Here is a 16,408-nt window from a genome sequence, read left to right as displayed (position 1 = left end):
CTCATACAGTCATGTGAAAAGAAATCAAACAAATTGGTTTATAGAAAAACAGTAAAGCCTTTTTTTCTGTGCTTTATAAAATTGTTTAATCAGAGCTGCTCATGCTTTAACCTGTATCCTACATGTACTCACTAAATGTTTCAGTCTTAGGTAAATATTTGACTTCAGCCACTGCTAACTAGCGCTTGTATCGGCTATTTAAATGGGCGGGATTCGCCTGCGTTTCCTGTCTGATGATCTAGTGTGAACGCTTTTTCCTCTCAACTCCCAGTTATATAGGAATTTGTCTACCGTCTTGCCTATATTTAGACGGGATTATTCTGAGGGCTGATTCATGTGGTCTAAAATGCCAAAAGAGGTGAGGAATAATGTCCAGGCCACCGCCGGTCCACCTCCCTCCCTTTTGCTGACTCACAGTCTCACACAGTCTCACACACACACACACACACACACACACACACACACACACACACACACACAGATATTACAAGTCAGAATCACCTGAGTTAAGAGTTCAGGTACTTCTCCTTTTGTAAATTTAGTCAGAAAAGGGAACTAGTACACATATTCTCTGTTTGCTTTCCCAATCTATTACAGCTGTATTTCCCCCTCTTGTTCAACCATACAGAAACTAAAAATATTAGATAGACAAACAGTTTTAACCACTGAGAGCCATACAACACTTATTTTTATTGAGACGAGCATTTCATCTAAACATTGCTCATCTCTTGTTATTTTTTCTTCTTTTTTTTTCTTAATGACTTGTTGCTAGGGTGGCAGGATGTGTATGTTGTTACTAAGTGCACATCACAGTCTGAAGTGGTTTTGGGAACTGTGTTAAGTGCATACTCCATCATAGTATGTCGGCTCAAATCACTGTCTGCCTGCTTGCCGGCTACAAAGCCCCTGGCTCGGGTAGAAATTAATGGCATCAGGTAGGCAAATAATTAACCAGTGTGTTTTAATGAGTTGGTTTCCTCTTTTAGTACCAGCCAGATGTGGGTACTTTGTCTTTAGGCATGTGCTATCTTACGCAAGAATAATCTTCACACTCACACAGCCTCAGACTAAGCTGCTGTAATGGCCCACTGTGTGTGTTTGTGTGTGTGTTTTGTTTTACTGAGCCACTATTGGATTAAAATAAACACGATTCAACAACATCTGCAACATCTTTCATAGTCCATTTTAAAAACAAAGTATAAAACAAAGTGTCTAAAGTAGATTTAAAGTTCAGTTAATTGCCACTGATTTGACCAAGTGTTATGAAACATTTCATCAGGGTCCAGAGGGATGTCCTTCAGTGTTATAAGACTCTAAATCCCTCTGATGCTGAATTAGATGATTACCAGATGACTGGACCATGCAAATCCGTTTAACGCGATTTTTTTTTTTCGCCCCTCTAAAGTAAAAATGATATGGTCAGAAGTTCTCATGGTACCAGTATAGAAAAGAAAACAAGCCCTGGTATACTCTGCTGGGAAATGTCTCTGCTATACACGGTGGTTGGTAGGTGACCCACCAATGTTTCCGACCAGTGTTTCTATTTAAATCATCTGATGGTTTGGTTAATGTGCACCTGTGTTTAGTGGTAAGATTTCAGTAGTGTGCTACCTTTTTTAGATGACACATTAAGGATATGAGAAAACAAAACTCTCTCTTACTCATCTGAATGTGGCCAGTATGTTGACGTATCGGTACTCCGAAAAAACAACGCACATCCGGCACATTCGGCCAAAAACTAGAATCTGTCCCGACTTTGCTGCAACACAATGTGACATAATCCTGCAAGACGTTGCAATGGCCAATCACATACATGATGCAAGCGACGTTCCTGGTGGATTTCGACACGTCACTATTGGCTTGGGCTGTGGATTGGTACTCCACACTAGGACATGGTATCACCTAAAAAATCATGATACCAGTACCAATCAAAGTACTACTTGGTATCCATTTTTATTTTGGTTGATACCTTAAAGGTATTGACTACTGATACCCAGCCCTACCCAAGTAGTATCCAAGCGTCACCTGTCAAATGATACTTGCACCCAGATCTAGAAAATATGACTATTTGTATGGACTTACTCACAGCCAATCAACGCAAGCGTTCTCTGATTTAATGTGACATGTGATCGTCTAAAAGTTTTGATAATAATTTAAACACTGTCAAAGTGCATTTGTGTAAAAATCAAATCATTTAGATGTGGAGGAGTGGTGGCTTCCATTCACATGATATGGAATTGGTATCAGTATTGCTTTAAGGGTACTTTGATTGGTACTGGTATCTAATTTTTACAATAGTACCCAGTCCTTCTATCGGTGTGACAAAAGATAAAATAGTTGCCACTGTGGAAACTTTCCAGAGTTGAGAAATCCAGTCTAAGAGTATTACAGTTAATAATAGTTAAGCAGTGTTGAGGTGGCTGGTAAAGCCTTTAAATGCATTAACATGCTACTTCAACTGGACTTCCTGGATCTTATTTCTTTCTCCCACTGCTATCTTAAACAACACACATCCTCATCAGCATATCCCCCTGTGCTCTGTTAATGCAGGGCTGTTTTCTGCCTAAACGCAGCCTAATACTTAAGAAGGAAGTGGTTGGCACAACAGGCCTCCAGCATTTTAATGCCTTTTAGCTGGGATCTTAATTGTCTTCAATCAGTCAGAGCACGCTCACGGTCAGACTCTCACTTAACCGTCCCTGTGTGTCTGATGTGTGTTCACATTACAGTCAATGGTGCATACATGGTGTCTGGATTTAGGCCTCCCATCTAGCTGGGTTTTTTTTTTTGTCCGGGCCAATTTGCACTTGGTTCTCACCGAGAGGAAGCTGTCAGGCTGACTGAGCATTTTTACTTGTGACTGGAGCCTCGGATCTCTTGCTGACACACATACAGTCATGCACTGAGACATATAACCTACATACAGCACTACACACATGTATAAACACACATGTAATGTCCACACACATATAGACACTATGCCCTTGAGCCTTGATGCTGAGAGATAGTGCTGTCTTTTTTTTTTCTTCTTCTTTTTTTTATGGGTGTTTTATTTCTAGGGCTCCTTCTCTGCAGTGTCCTCATTTTCCAGCTGACTGCCAGATCATGCCTTGGTACCCAACAGCCAGGTTTTCCTGGAGCTAGACCAGGCTAAATGCTGGAATACCTCCCTAACAACACATTTGGGATATTTATGTTACCTCCCCCCTCTTGTCTGTATTTGTCTCTTCCTCCGTCAGCTTGTGCCAGTTCAGATGAGATGGGTGGCGGTTAATGTCTGACATTAGAGCGCATTTCAAATGTGTCCCAAGTGACCACTTGTGATTATATTTCACCTCCCTGCACACATTTGATTTTATCTGTGGGCAACAGTCCTCAGCAGTGGTTGCAGTTTCGACCACAATTGGAGAAACCCATTGCTGTGAAATACATGCTAAACTACAGGAGTGCAATCAGCAGGGTCCAGAGCTCAGTCAGGTGTGGCTGAAGGCATTTATAGTTTCGGTTTTCTTTAAAATGCACAGAGTAGTTTAATGGTGGTATATCTGAGCGTCCTCCTGGGTTCACCTAACTGTATAAACTTAAACAGGTAAAAGAATGGGTCCAAACTTCTCAATTTAAACATTATTTATATAGAATATTTTGTTGTAACACCACATAAAATAAAGCCTTCCCTTTTCCCTCCAAAACAAAGAAGAGTTGAATCTCATTTAATTGTCCCTCCTGGCCAAGATGATGTTGAAACTATGCGCTTAACATATCTGGGATGGAAGTAATCTGTTGATTCTCTGGTTTAAAATGAAACCCAACTGTTCTATGAATGAAGTTTTTGGGCCTCAACAAAGACCAAAATGTGGCCTGCAGAAGATTTGTTTTTAGCCTAGACGATTGACGGAAATGCCTTTTTTTTCTTTTTTTTTCTTGCTGCAGTTGTTCATCATTACGTGTGGCCCATCACATTGTCATAAAATAGGTATTTCAGCACTTGTGAATCACTGCAACCACAAGTGATCTTTGACCATACATAAATGTGCACTGGCTGATGGGTTTAGTAGTATGTGAGATTAGCTGCGGACAGATACACAGCCAAGTACATAATAAACGTCATAAAAGTTGAATTTCAGTAGGTAGTCTTGTAATGTGAATGGCATTTAAAGCTTTAAACATCACATTATACTGCATGTTTGGACACATGCAGCCATGACTACCTCCAGTGTATTTTAGCAGCTGTATTGCCATCTGTTGGCTTTTGATGAGTTCAATTATGAAGCAGAAGCCCCAAGATTAAACCTAAATTCTCAAATTGACCATCATGACATTACACTAGAAAATATGTACAACTAAACACAGCTAAATAATATTATATTGACATTTAGATGGACTACATTATGTCTGACTACTTAAATCTACTGAGATCAGAGGAGGTGTACTCTGATATCAATGTAGTATCCTGCGTATATTAAAGTCAAAGCGTTCACAGAGCTCACTTTAGTGTGGACTACTACATCCAGTAATACCACGCCTGTCCGAGTGAAATGCCAAGTTTTTTAGGGAGTCCCGTTGGGAGGCAGATGCGGGTTGTCCTGCTGGAATGTGATTTAACAGGTTGGGCGAGGCTCAGGAATAGTTTGCTAAACAGTCAGAGCTGAACAGGGTTGTTTTCTGGACTATACCCAAGGTCAATAGTTGTTCAGGAAAACGACAGAAGTGTCAAAGTCCACGGTCAGCTGATATGCTCTCCTTTACTCATAAGCGTTTGAATTTGCATTACACTGTGATAGATTATCCCTGGTTTACCATTATCAGAGAGCTGGGAGTCACTCATGGGAAGTGAGAAGGGGACAACAATAGCATAGGCTGCTACAAACTCTGTGGCAGCCACCACACAGCTGCAAATCAGCTGAAGCTAGAGGAAATGAGATCTGCCTGCACTGTGCTGTTGTTTGTAAAGGGATTGCCATTGCAGCACAAGTCAGAACAATGAAATGAGTACTGCTGAGTGTCCATCTGAGATCTCTCCCAGGTCTTGATTGGCTTGTAGTTTGGATAAGGAGTTTGAATTTAAGGGCCGGGCTTCTCTATTCAGAGCTCAGGCCCAGTTTCCATTTTGAGCTTCCTCTGTAGAATATTACAGGCCCGCAGCTACAAACATCCATGTCAAACACAGACACATATGTTTGCCTGTTGTCAGCACATACGCATGCTGGGTGGTCCATTACATCCAGACAGTACAGACAAGACTGTTCTTTAAAACCAGCCTGAAGCCATATTTTAGATCATTGGATAATAGAAAGGAAAGGATGCCTGTAGTGAATCACTCATTGTGCCATCTTATTCGTCATGTTTCCATACATAGCACCGCCGTGATTAGTATTTACAAAAACCTCAACATCCTGATGATTTTTTTTGCCAGCTGTGTGTCAGTGCTGAAACACATGCTGTATTATCTAACTGTATCAACACACACACACACAGAGTCCCTGAGAAGACAGCGGGGAGTCAAACTTGCACATGTTTGTGAAAGTGATGTACTTTTTTAGTTGTGTTAAAATCATCTTCATTGTGCTGGTTGTTTGGATTAGTGTTTTGTGTGTGTGTGTGGGTGGGGGGGGGGCAACTGGTGTATGAATTGATAAAGAGTGGAAAAAAGAATGAGAGAGGGTGACAGAGCACCTTGAGGCCATGTTAATAAGGACTCCCTCTTTATTTCCCTCTCTTTCTCTTTCTCTCTCTCTGCGTATCTTTGCACTCCTCCCTCCCTTCCTTTGACGATAGCAGGAGCAGCCAGATCATTGCTTTACTCTGTGGCGTTTTCTCTCTCTCTCTCTCTTTCTTGCCCACCCCTCCCCTGCTTTTGCTTTCCAGCTCCTTCTTTCATGTTTCCTCCCTCCTTCCAGTTTTCTCCAATCCTCCTTCCCTCCCTGCCTCCCTCCCTCGATCCCTCTTTGAACCCTCAGGCTGCAGATCAGGCCAGTGCCAGGAGAGAAAAGGAAAGTAAAGGAGAGCGAGAGGGTGGTGGGTGGGTAGGAAGATAAAGGCATGACCTCTTAGAAGATGGATAGAGGAGCCACAGAAACATGCAGGCCAGAACAGAGATGAATGGACGGACGGAAAGGGAGTCAAAATGAAAACATGAAATAATCATAATAATAATTAACTTTATTTTTATTGCACAATGTTCCAAAGTGCTTCACAAAAGGCAATGAAAGCATGCAAAGCCGATTTTTAAAAAAGGATGTAAAAACAATAAATAGAACAACTTGAAACTTTCCAAAAGTGTTAAAAATACGGCCTTTAAACCTACCAACTTTAATAAAAATTAAGAAAACAATTTTACACATGCATCTTTGAACTCACACAGTCTAATTATAAAGGTGTCATAATGATGTCAGCTTGTGAGACGAGCCGAAACGTATCAATTACTAACTGCTATGGCTCTTCTTCACCGCAGCTTAGCCCTGCCTATTTATAAATAGTAACCATACAGTTTGCTAGCAGAAGCGGAAGTTGCTTTGTTAACTGCTCAGCGGCAGCATACACAAACCGCTGTGTTTCCACATTGCTGCATTTGTGTGTTTTTTTTTGGCTGGACCACAACAGCAGGGTCAGCCCTATAAGTGTGAATATCTATCCCTGATGATGATGATGATGTTGATGATGATGACGCTACACCTATTATACAGAAAGATGCCGAAGTTTAGGCAAGCCAAGTATCTCAATCAATTTTGCATCAACCGGTAGCATAATGGAGCTAGGTTAGAGCTGAACGTTTTTGACTATTCAAATTCCTAATATGTGGTCAGTTTATCCAAATAATATCTATTTAGAAATTTGCTCTGACATTTACTGAAGTGTGAGGCTAGGCGAGACCAGCTGGACGTCTCAGCTGCTAGCAGCCCGACTCCTGAGATGATCAGCCGGTCAACGTCCGTCATCATTCAGAGAGAAAACGATCTGATCTGTGCAGTTTCTTGGTGACTTACAGCTGGCTCTAATGTCTCCTCAGCATTTTTCTATATGATGTAATTCCTTTTGAGTAGATAAATGTTGGGTCTCTCTAGATAAAAATCTTAACACTTGTATCTGCCACATTAGTTTGAATGTAAAGTGAAGCTTCATGTTTTTACTGGACAGAATAATAGTGCTGCTGCCTCTGGGGCTCTAATATAGACAATAATCACCACATTTCAATCAATGTAAATGCATTAAAATGAACAGACCAGTCTCTATTAAATGCCATTATATTTTATTAAGCTACATAACGGACTGAATTATATGGTTTAATACATCTCTCACTGTCTTTTCTGTGTGAGAGAGAAGAAGTGTAAGTGGAGCTTTGAGTTGAGATTATTTTGTCACAGTACAGTCAGGTAGTTGGGCTGAAGTGTGTGTGTGTAGATTGATCATGCTGTGTCTTCCTGCCCTCCATAAGTTCGTACCCCCCCACTGAGTCGAGTCCAAACTAGCAAGTCCAAATTTGGTGCTTTTGGCCTGTGTCAAATTGGTTTCAGTCAAAGCCTGCCACACTTTCTGTTTGTCACTTCCTATAGTTGTCATATCAGATGAGAGCCTTATATGTGGTCTAACCATATTTGAGGATTTAGACTTATTTGACACACACTTAACAGTAACTACTCTTTCCTTCTGCATCCAGCTTCCGTCCCACGTGAAACCTTGAAGGCATAGAAAGTAGTTCTGACCTTACTAATTCAATTAGCTTTTCTGTGGTAGTTTGTGTAATGGTGTTATGTGTGTGTATATGTGGTATGCTGTTTTCTTTTTAAGTGAATAAATGTGTCTAATTTCTCTCTCTCTCTCTTTGTGTCTTTCTGACAGTACTGGCATAAAGGATGCTTCAGCTGCGAGGTCTGCAAAATGACTCTAAACATGAAGAATTACAAAGGCTTCGAGAAGAGACCATACTGCAATGCGTAAGTTGTCCCCAGATCATCATTCTGTGTATGTCAGTACATGTCTTTTTTTTTTTTTTTTTTTTACTTAAATGGTTCAGCCTGCAAACCCAAAGACACTGACAGAAGTCTTTAATCTGTCCACAGACTGAAATAAGACTTTCTAAATGTGTGTGTGCTCATGTGTTGTAACCCAAGTAAGGCCCCCCTCTATCCCTCCTCTGCTTTTTTATCTGTGACTATTCCAGCTCCCCCCTCAGAGAAAAGGCCTATACGTGGTGTGGGAAAGTGCCTCCCTCCCTCCCTTCTCCCTCCTCTCAGTGGGGAAAGGGAGGAGGGAAGAGAACGGGGGTATCAACAAAGGAAATTCCTAAAGTTCCTCTACAGTGACACAGGCCGGCGGACACACTGAAAGCTAGCATGTCCACTCACGTTTCAACATATACTCAAACACTAAATACTCATCAGGAATCCGTGGACTCCCCTCTCTCTGCTTATTTCTAATAATCTCTCCCTTCTTGTATATGTGTGAGAGAGAAAGGGAAAGTGGAGAGAAAGAGTTGCTTCATGTTTCAACAGGTTTTTTGCACATTTCTCCTGAATTGCCATTTTATTGCCAGCTAAATAAATCAAGAAATTAACACCAGGGACAAGTTATCCATGCCAAGACTGGACTAAATTCAAGTGTACAAGAAAGAAAAGGAACACTTGCAATGAACTTTCCATTTTTTACAGTGTGCTTTTTCATACGTGTGAACCTTGCTGTAGGGCTTAAAAGTGCATTAGATTAACCCGAAGCAAATTTTTTGGCACTGTGATGATCCAAATTTGAGTACGTGATCATTTTCGTTGCCACGGAGACCAATAAACACTTTCCCCATCAGACAACACAGGTGTAAGGAATGACTCCCAGTAGTGTCCTGTCACTTTTCCTTTTTTTTTTTTTTTGCTCCTAACTTGTGATATATCTTCGTGAAATGAAGTCACACGGCTCAGGATATAATTGCACATTTTCTCTCAAGATGAAACACTTGTCAACCACATGAAAGGTCACGTGTTAAATAACAGTTTTTACCTGCTAGATGTTAGATAGGCAAAACTCCTCACACATGCAAATCATTTCCAAGTTAGCTTAGATGTGTGTCGATTTGTTTCTGGAGTGCATCGGGCTCATGGCTGAGTGTGTGTTTGTGTGTGTGTGTGTGTATCTGTCCTCACACACAAAAAGAAGGATGTAATAGGGGCTTTTTTTTGTAGCAGACATTTTAACTTGTCACAGCAGGGGGAAGCACAGATGTTACTAATAACGTTAGCAATGCCTCTATTTAAGTGTCCCAGGAAGCCATAACAGTGTGAAAGAGAGCCAACATGGGAAGAACAACTATCCAGAAACTGAAACAACTCAAGGACTTCAGTCATTATTAACTTGACCGTTTACATCTGTGCTTTTTCCAAATGCAACATATCAAAATGTTTTCCATTTAAAAAGGCCTGTTAGTGCTTCATTATTGTTCTTTCATCATTTTACAGACATCAAATTGGCTTAGAAAAAGTACTATTGGCCATGACCTCGGGTGTTTTTAATTTATTTTGGCAGCTTCTAACACACATCTGAATTTCATCACTAATCTGCACATTATTTTCTTAATTAATTGTTTTGTCTATAAAATGTAGCTATCATGTATGACACAGAAAAGCTTTAAATCTTCATGTTCAAGAAGCTTTAACCAGCAAATTCAAGTATTTTTTCCTTCAAAAATTGACTTGAGCAATTATTTTACAATCAAAATAGTTGCAGATGAGTTTCCTGTCGAGCGGCTAACTGTAACTGTTGTAGCTCTACATTTCAGAACATGGGGTTAGGTGACCACATGAAATGCCACAATAACTGAAAACACCTGTCTACAAGCCTAATTATAATCTTATATTTGAACTATAGATATTATAATTAGTCTCTTGAAAGATGAAATATGTTCCCCTGATTTAATGTCTAACTGTGAAGACACTGTGTCTATTTCTAATCTTTCACATCTAGATCAATGTGTTAACCATCTACAGCAGGTGTCGTCCTACCGTCACAGTAGTTTGACTTAAAGCGGCATTTCTTTTCACCTTTCCTGCTTTCGATGTTTCCTCCGTTCCTCCACGCCAGCGGGAGCGAGCATTGGAGAGCCTGTTTATTATGCCTCTTTCCGTTTGTTTAAAACGAGCCTTGTTAGAGTAAACATCATCAGTAGAAGAGCCTCCCACTTCAGGAAAGGAATGCACGCTACACTCTCTGTTATTATTCTGTGGGATAACTACTTTATCATTACTCTATATTTGTCCATAGTAATGGATATAGGCGTTGTTTGTTTTTACTGTATTCTTACCCACCTCTTCCCTGAGAATCCCATCCCTGATTAGATGCTAGAGTCACAGAGGGGATTGTGGGAGATTTAGGAGGGCAGATAAGCAGACAGAAAAATTCTTCAGCCCCCCCCCCTCTCCTGAGACTGCAGGAGTGCATCTTTGGGATGCTGCCTTAAAGACTGACATTTTTCATTACATCAATGCGGTATTGTTAAAACTTGTGACAAATGTCTTGATTTAGTCACACATTACAGCTCCTAACGCAGGTAGATTTTAATAGGACACCACCAGCGACATTTCAAGCTCAGTGCTCTTCTTCAGACTAAACATCAACCAGATAGTTGCCAATTTAACCCCTTAATAGGCAACCTGCACCAGGAGGTACAATAGGGGCAAGTATCCTGGTTGGGATATAACTCATAAAATCCAAAATATATAAAATATTTTCTAAATTATTTGTGGAAATGTTTCCTAAGGTACAAATGAGATAATTAGTAACATCAAAGTAAATTAAAAAAATAAATCTCATGTCAGTTTCCACTCCTGCCTATTTAAGGGTTAAATCCACAAAAGGCCCAGGTCACGTGACAGTCACATGATGTGCCAATTCCACTCAACATTTTACAGGTGTAGGTGGATTGAGGTCATTTGTTGATATGCTGTTCTTAGAAAACCAATTATAACCTCTTTCACAGTGTGGTATGACAGTGCAGGTTTGTGTTACTTTCTGTATTCATCTAGGAAAGAGTGCCGTCTCATTGAAAACTGAAGAAGAAAGGCCTCGTCAGTAAAACATTAAAAGCCACGTTTCGACTAAGAAGCTTTTGAGGAACTTGATTCCTCTACCTGCATTACCATCAGAGAAACCAGAGTCTAAATTAAGTTCTAGGGAGATTGTTTTGCCCCCAAAAGTGTTTTGCTGAGTTGAATGAACTCTCCAAAAGTACAGGAACATCTGGGGCAAGGTTTCTAGGGTTGAGTATTGCTGATTAATGAAACTGTACACACAGCACGGCTGCTTCAACTTGTGTACAACTTCATAAGACAAGGACGTATTCTAGGACTGATTCAGGTCCAGTAAAGGACCAGAGGAGGACATCTCTTAAAAGTAAAGCTAGGCTAGACAAAGAGAAGGAACCGCAGCGGTGGACGAACCAGCTAGCAAATGAATGAAGACAGGGAGCAGTGGTAGCGAGAACAAAGCCAGCCAATGAGAGAAATAAAAGGTTACTTTCTGATTGGGTTATGTTCATGACAGATACCTTCAAACAGCCAACAGATGATTCACTGTGAAGACAGATGCTCTCAGTTTCAGTTTCTTTACCGTCATCACTATTTCTCCTTTTTTCATTCATTGCATCCAGCTCATGCAGCAGTAAATATATATATATAGGACAACATGACAAATCTGTGATGTTTTTTTTGTCATGTGTTAACGCTATATTTAATTCATCAACACTGCTGTGATTTTTTTTTTTTTTGATTTCTTCCGGTTTTAATTTGCATGATCTATCTGGTTAATCAGATATAGTGCAAACAGGATTGCACTTGCACTGCAGTTCAGTTTCTGACATTAGGTCCAAAATACCTGTAAAGTTTGGTCGAAACAGGACTATTTGAAATCACTGATATATGGGCTTCAGTGTGTGTAATGGATTCTGCCACTCAGGTACAGCTGATATCATCTTATTTGGTGGCTGTCTTTCACCAGTGCTTCCAACTACAGCGTCTCTACTGCAATGTGTGTTCTGTGATGACACTTATATAATGATTCATTTCACAATTATCTGCCTCTTTATCCATCATTGAACTTTGTTGAGTTTGATAAATATATACATGCAAATGAAATGTTCCTCTTGAATAATGCATTACAACCTTTCCCAGGTCTCACAGGGTCAAGCCGGCCACAGCATCTCCTGGTCCCAGTATGCAAACAGGTCTCCCCTCCTGCACCGTAGACGGTTTGTGTGTGTGTGCGTTTGCGTGTGATTTACACATGCGTGGCCTCCACTCCTACACACCGGCCGTACCTCCCCTCCATTTTGATCACTCCCTCTTAAAGCGTTCACAGGGCTAACCGAGTTTGTGCATGTGTCACCCGTTCCGGCCTGCGACTTATTACCTTGTTATACAAGCTGACAGATAGATGAGTGTTCTTATGACTCACTCAAACCATCAAATAGGCGCAAAAAAACACAAGCATGGTTGCACACAGACACACAGACACACATTGAAAGATCCTCACTGACTCACTAAGCTTATGTCTGCAACCCTGTTGTATGTTTGAATAGCAATTTGCTGACCCTAAAATACAAGGACAGTTTCTAAAAGACACATTGATGATGACAGGAAAGCTGTTAACGCAGATGAAGGTTGTGAGGTTGAGGGTGTGGGACTGAAACTTGCATGCCGTTTACACCAGACACGCAAGGGGCTTTCAGGTTCAATGATACTCCATGAAAGGAAGTGTGTGTTCCACCACAAACTAGACACGCCCAACTCCAGAAAAAGAATGAATGGCTATTATTTGTTTCTTAACTTTGGGATAAACAGTATAGATTTGCATTTGTCAGATGCATCTATCACAACATATTCAAGAGTTCAGCTTTGTTGTCATGTTTTTACACCACGTACATACAGAAAGCGTAGCGTGAGGTGCACATTTAGCAGAGAAAGCTCCATCTGTGTCTACGCTGGAGGCGGTCAGGTACAGTGGTGAGTGTAGGTCACCCACAATAACTGTAGTGTAAAACAGAGGTAAATAGACTTGAAGCCTAAAATTAAGCTCTGAGCTGCTGTTACGCCGGCTGTGTAGACAGCTGTATTGAGCATGAGTTAGCCTAACTATGCTATGCTATGAGGAGTGGGTCCTAAAATATGTTTCTATCGATTTTCAGCCATGTGGCCTTGTTCATTATTCCTTTGAGATGTTAGAAATAGTGCAGAAGGCACCTGGAAATGATGAAAGAGTGGTGTCTCTTTGTGTGACCTTTGTTCCTGAAATGGTCTTATCATAGAGTAGTTTCATTTGCATCGTTTGATTGAAGTGCATGGTCATCATGAACAGCCTCAGTTTCTAAACAGCAAACTAGCAAACCACTACATCTGAATGTTTCTGATAGCAGCCGTTTCAGGAAAATGAGTATTAGAAGTTGCGAAAGTGTGAACAATGTGAACATGCACAGACCTGCTTGAGTTCTCAGCATTTCGGATTGATGCAAGCAGGGATCAAGTGTTTGTATATCACTGAGCTTGGAACGCCAACATCAATCAATGTCTGCTCTTGTTCGGATCCAATTACATTTATTTTCCACCTCCCACTCCTTGAAATTGTCCTTGGGGTTTCTTTAAAGTGGCTCACATATCTTTTTTTTTTTTTTAAACAGTTCTTTATGTAAAATACATCAACCACAATCCTTTGTTAATTCTTTTACATCCCATAATTACATCAGGACAAATGCTAATGCAGTGTGTTTACCATGTTGTCAAGGAAACAGTAACCATATTGTCTAAAATGGGTTACCCAGAGGCTTGGATAGTGGTTGAAGATTTTTGAGGTCACTCAGCACCCTGAGGCAGGCTGAGAACTGCAGTCCATCTGAGTTGTTAATAAGCTGTGCAGGCTCTTCCTCTTCTGCTGGATTTGAGCCATGTGTTTTTGCTGCCTTAAAGGAGGCCTATTATGCTCATTTCCAGCTCTATATTTTTTAAAATTTTTGGACTCCTCTAGAGTAACTATGATTCACAGTTCAATGAACTTCTTATTTATCTTATACTGGCCCGTAATGCAGCCCATTCAATTCAGCCTCTCTCTAAACAGGCAGTTTTAATTCCTGGTCCCCTGTTGATGAGCCCACTCTGTTCTGATCGGCCAGCTTTTCAGAAGCCCACCTGAGCTGTATCAGGGTGGTGTTAAATAACCACTGATGCAAACCAAATTTTTTGGTTTTACTTCTTCAAATAAAAAGCTTTTAAATGACTAAATAACAGCAAACTTTAATCATGAAGAATTTACAGGAAATGAAAGGCTCAATGAATTTAGCAGTAGATTAGCCGCTTTGTTAACAATGCTAAAAACTGGTCAGCACAACACCAATACATATATATATATATATATATATATATATATATATATATATATATATATATATATATATAAAATATATACATATATATAAAATATATATCAATAATAGCAATATGTATAAAAAGCAATCTGTCTCAAGCCGATGTCAGCTCATGAATGTACTGTATATGACTGAAAATAAGGAAAAGTATAATTTGCCCCCTTTAGTGACCACAATGAACTGGCAGGCACAATTATTTGTGGAGCTGAAAGGCTACTTGTGCCCAGAGGCGTCCGGTACATAAAACAGACTTAAGCTTCGCACACGCAAACCATTGATTGTGGTTTAAGTAATCGATAAGCAAACGTGCGATGAATGGCTTTTGGAATGATGCTTGGTGTGCTGCATGCATGCATGTCTGTGTGGAAGCAGTGTTTATGCTTAAGTGTGTTTATATATATTTATGTTTGCTGTATTTGTTTCAGGCAGAGCATTTTCTCCTGAGCAGTAGGAGGTCGGGGTGGTTATGGGTCTGCTGCTGTCAAGAAAATTCCCAGAATCCATTCAGAAAAGAGCCTTGCCTTCATGCTCCGCTGAAGGGGGCTGTCCATGACATCATTCACACTCACCCACTGTCTCTTTGACCCTGTTGCCGGGTGTGTTGTGCACTATTCCTCTTCCTGTTATCCCCCATAGGGCCGTGCCCATGAGTGAGTGTGTGTTTGTGTGTGTGTATGTGGCTGTGTGTGCCTGTTGGGTATTTTTTGTAAGCCTGGAAAGCTTTTTCCACACCTGCTATGGCTCGCCTCCAAAATTCTGCAACCTTGAGGCTCTCATTCCCCCCACACGGCCCTCTGCCTCACTTCCTTTTTTTCAGGCTACCTTGGCTCCCACTGACAGAGCATTGTGTGTTATACTGACATGCCTTTTGTCTACAGGGGCTCCTAACTCAACCTCAGGACCACCTTGAATAACAAATGCCCCTGCAGTGGGGCCACAGACTGCACACTGCTTGAGTTATGCTGTTTTTTCTCTTAGAGTCTAGGCTTGAACGTCACAGTTGGGAGTCTGTGTAAAAGCCTGGCATCTGCCTATGTGTGTTTATGGTGTACTGACATTCTTCACTGCTTTGTTTGTTTATTATACAGACACTACCCCAAGACAAACTTCACCTGTGTGGCTGACACTCCAGAGAACCTCCGCCTCAAACAGCAGAGCAAGATGCAGAGCCAGGTAACTCCTCATGCCAGTACCTACCTGTAGGATTCATGTCTAAATCAACCTCAAGCAGAGAGACACATACAGAGTTTGTTCACACCTTGGCACTGTTCCACAAAGGAGGCAGTAAAGTGAAATGCTTAATTTGAAAAGTCTGACTTGAGTTAACTCTCAGAATTGATCTTCACTTGAGTAAGCACTTTCTTAAAGCCAACTTTTAGATAAAATAATCAGTCTAATTCAGACCCAGTTTAATAAATATTCAAGATAAGTGCATGCTCACAGCTTTAAGACAGACCTGAGAAGTCAAGCATGAAATTGATTCACAAAGAACAAGTGAGAGACTTGGAGAGAGAGAGAGAGCTGAGGGGGTCTGTGGCCATGTAATCGTACGATAAATAAAATGTTATGGTGACAAAAAGATGAAAGCCATTGCCAAGACAAAAAAAGGGAACTTGGCTGGTCAGGAACAGGTCAGTGGTACCCCGCCTCAGAGATGAGCAATTCTGATACAGTAATTTTAGACCTCCTTTTTTTATCTTTCATCTTATATCTAGCTTAATATCAGTTATGTCTTATCATTGGTGAGTTCAACAGAAATACATTACAATACAAATAGCCCTCAAATGATGACAAACATCTTCTCATTTCCTTTTTTCTCCACTAGCTGGAGAAAGCATTGCTGCATGAATATCTTAAGACTAGTTACAAGCTCAATTAACCTTTTTAATTTTAATGAAAGGTTCAAACTTCTTCATTGACAGAACTTAGTTGAGTCTATTGTTTGTCTAAATGTCTGATTTGCCTGATGAGAACCAGGGTAGTCAGAAAAAATTGTGTGTTTTCTGTGGTAGCTGAATT

At 40.5% G+C, this 16,408-nt stretch overlaps 1 protein-coding gene across 2 annotated transcripts in view; it reads left to right on the top strand.

Moving 5' to 3' along the window:
* lasp1 (LIM and SH3 protein 1) overlaps positions 1–16,408 on the top strand; it is a 35,997-nt gene that overhangs the window by 4,366 nt on the left and 15,223 nt on the right. For both annotated transcript variants that reach the window (XM_053339094.1, XM_053339095.1), the window contains exons 2-3: positions 7,837–7,931; positions 15,478–15,562. In XM_053339094.1, coding sequence (XP_053195069.1) covers positions 7,837–7,931; positions 15,478–15,562 — 180 coding nt within the window. The remainder of the gene's footprint in view (positions 1–7,836; positions 7,932–15,477; positions 15,563–16,408) is intronic.

This window comes from Scomber japonicus, chromosome 18 (genome assembly GCF_027409825.1).
Source record: "Scomber japonicus isolate fScoJap1 chromosome 18, fScoJap1.pri, whole genome shotgun sequence".
In the NCBI taxonomy this organism is placed as follows: Eukaryota; Metazoa; Chordata; class Actinopteri; order Scombriformes; family Scombridae; genus Scomber; species Scomber japonicus.
This window is presented reverse-complemented; position numbering and strand designations above follow the sequence as displayed.